We start from the raw sequence: 2,029 nt of genomic DNA, 5'->3' as shown, positions 1-2,029 counted from the left end.
GAACAGCAGGTAAGGTGCTAAGTTCATAACTGCCTAGTCACAACTCATTGTTTCACAAAATCAATTTTGTGGGTTGCAACTAAAATTTATAAATAAAACAGAATAGAAAATAAATTTCAGGATGTACTGCCTGTACTACACACTGCATCATGAACTGGTTTTAAATACAGATGTATGTGCATGTGTAAGTGTACTGAGTCCTCGTGTAAAATGTACTGCATACCATGTGTAAGTATGCTAATGGTGTCAAAGGAAGCGGTCCCTATCCTTGAATAATTTTCAGATATAGCCCCTGAAAATGAAAGCCTCCTTAGCGATGGTAAAAACTTCTTAGAATGTAATCTCTGGACCTCCTGCATGAAAAACTATCCAAGAACTGTCAAAAAAGATTTAAAAACACCAAGTGTTGTAAAACACATTATTTACATCAAAACCAAAGTGTAAACAAAATGTTTTCCTAAAAACATTTAGAAAGTATGGGTACACCCAAATACATGCCCATGCAGATATAACCAGACAGCTATGGGTATAAAATACTTGGCTACTAATCAATACTAAAAGCATTTTCTGAAAGGCAGCATAAGAATCCACTTTATCAATACAGACATGAAAGTACATAGGAATTAACTGACAGAATTCTACAGTTTGCAACGTTTAATATATAACTCAATTCATGCATTAGGGCCTTTCCAGGTATAAGGTACTACCAGTGGAGAATCAAAGGTGCATAATGTCAAGATCCCTGCACTTGGAGGTTACAGAGGTCACCCACTGGTGAGAAACTAGGGTAAAATCTCACTGCACAGCATCTATGTTGGTATGAATGGTTTGTTTTAATTTTTTGTACTTTAAAAAATGGGGTTATTTCACATAACAATTTTCCATTTTGCCGCTCCTGAAATACAGGCAACTTTCCCACTGGCTGGGCCACTTCGGAAGTCTCTGCTCTCTAGTTCCTCAACGTGCCCATCCAACTCCCATTTTCTTTCTCCATCATACGCCTGACCCCTGTGCGCATTTGAGATTACAACCTCTGCCAAGACTCCAGTGGATTTCGAGTACAGTTTGTGACTTGCTAAGCATACAAAGTCCAACGGGGAGGCTCTTATCAGACGCCCTCTTTAAAGAAGGCCCTCTCACGAACTTAAAAGCGGACGACAGAGGGAAACAAACAGTGAACGACTGAATGACTTTTCAGGAGCTGACAGCTCTGCGCTTCAGGGGGCGAATTCCAGCCCCCGCCCCTCGCGGCTTTTCAGTCCTTTAAAACACTAGGCAAAGATCTAAGAGAGTTAATTGCGGGAAGACTAACAATCGATGCCCACAGATAAGCGTCAGGGAGAACTTTCACACAGTTTTGCAACCAGCAGCCCAGCCCGGCCTCTCCCCTAAGTTAGGACCTTGTGAAGCCCACACCGGGGTGCTGGGGAGAAGCAGGCTGTACCTGCCCGAAGGACCAAGTGTGTCTGGCTCTTTCCTCAACAGATTCGGTGCCTCAAGAAGAGCCATTCCCCACCCCACCACCTCAGCTGCGCGACCTCAGCTGCGGTTGCGCGCATATCCCGGCCCGAAAAGGGCGGCCAGCAGCGCGAGAGCAAGGCGTGCCACCTCCAACCTTCGCAAGCTCACCTGCCCCCGCGCCGGTGACAAGTACTACCCGCCCGTCGAATCTCAGCGGTGAGCCCATGAATAAGGCCTGCAGGGACACACACACAAGCACAAGCAGAGCTGCCGCGCTCGGACTGCGGGACAGAAGGAGGCGGGGAATGGCGGGGGCGGGACGAAGGTCAGTGACTTGCCAATTTCTGGGAGGAAGACCGGCGCAGTGCGCGTGGCTCCCTTGGAATCCTGGGAAATGTAGTTCAGAGTGACTCCAATAGCTGGAAGGACCTGCCAAAGAGTCTGGGCTTGAAAGGACCATATCTGCGGTTGGAAGCAATGGGAGCTGCTAGGACCTGTGTAAAAGAATAGTTGACTCCGACACCCTGCATTCACCTATTCTCGTTTCATCATTCACTCAGTAAACGTT

At 46.6% G+C, this 2,029-nt stretch overlaps 1 protein-coding gene across 2 annotated transcripts in view; it reads right to left on the bottom strand.

Annotated features, from left to right (window-relative positions):
- Window positions 1–1,811, bottom strand: part of HSD17B4 (hydroxysteroid (17-beta) dehydrogenase 4) — an 87,932-nt gene extending 86,121 nt beyond the window's left edge. Inside the window, exon 1 of one of the 2 annotated variants that reach the window (XM_011963685.1) lies at window positions 1,630–1,811. In XM_011963685.1, the coding sequence (XP_011819075.1) occupies window positions 1,630–1,687 (58 nt within the window). In that variant the 5' untranslated portion in view covers window positions 1,688–1,811. The remainder of the gene's footprint in view (window positions 1–1,629) is intronic. The other variant, XM_011963686.1, reaches the window with a different exon arrangement.
- Window positions 1,812–2,029: the final 218 nt, after the last annotated feature.

Source organism: Colobus angolensis, unplaced genomic scaffold (genome assembly GCF_000951035.1).
Source record: "Colobus angolensis palliatus isolate OR3802 unplaced genomic scaffold, Cang.pa_1.0 Scaffold62, whole genome shotgun sequence".
In the NCBI taxonomy this organism is placed as follows: Eukaryota; Metazoa; Chordata; class Mammalia; order Primates; family Cercopithecidae; genus Colobus; species Colobus angolensis.
Note: the sequence above shows the minus strand (reverse complement) of the source record. Positions and strands in the feature narration are given on the sequence as shown.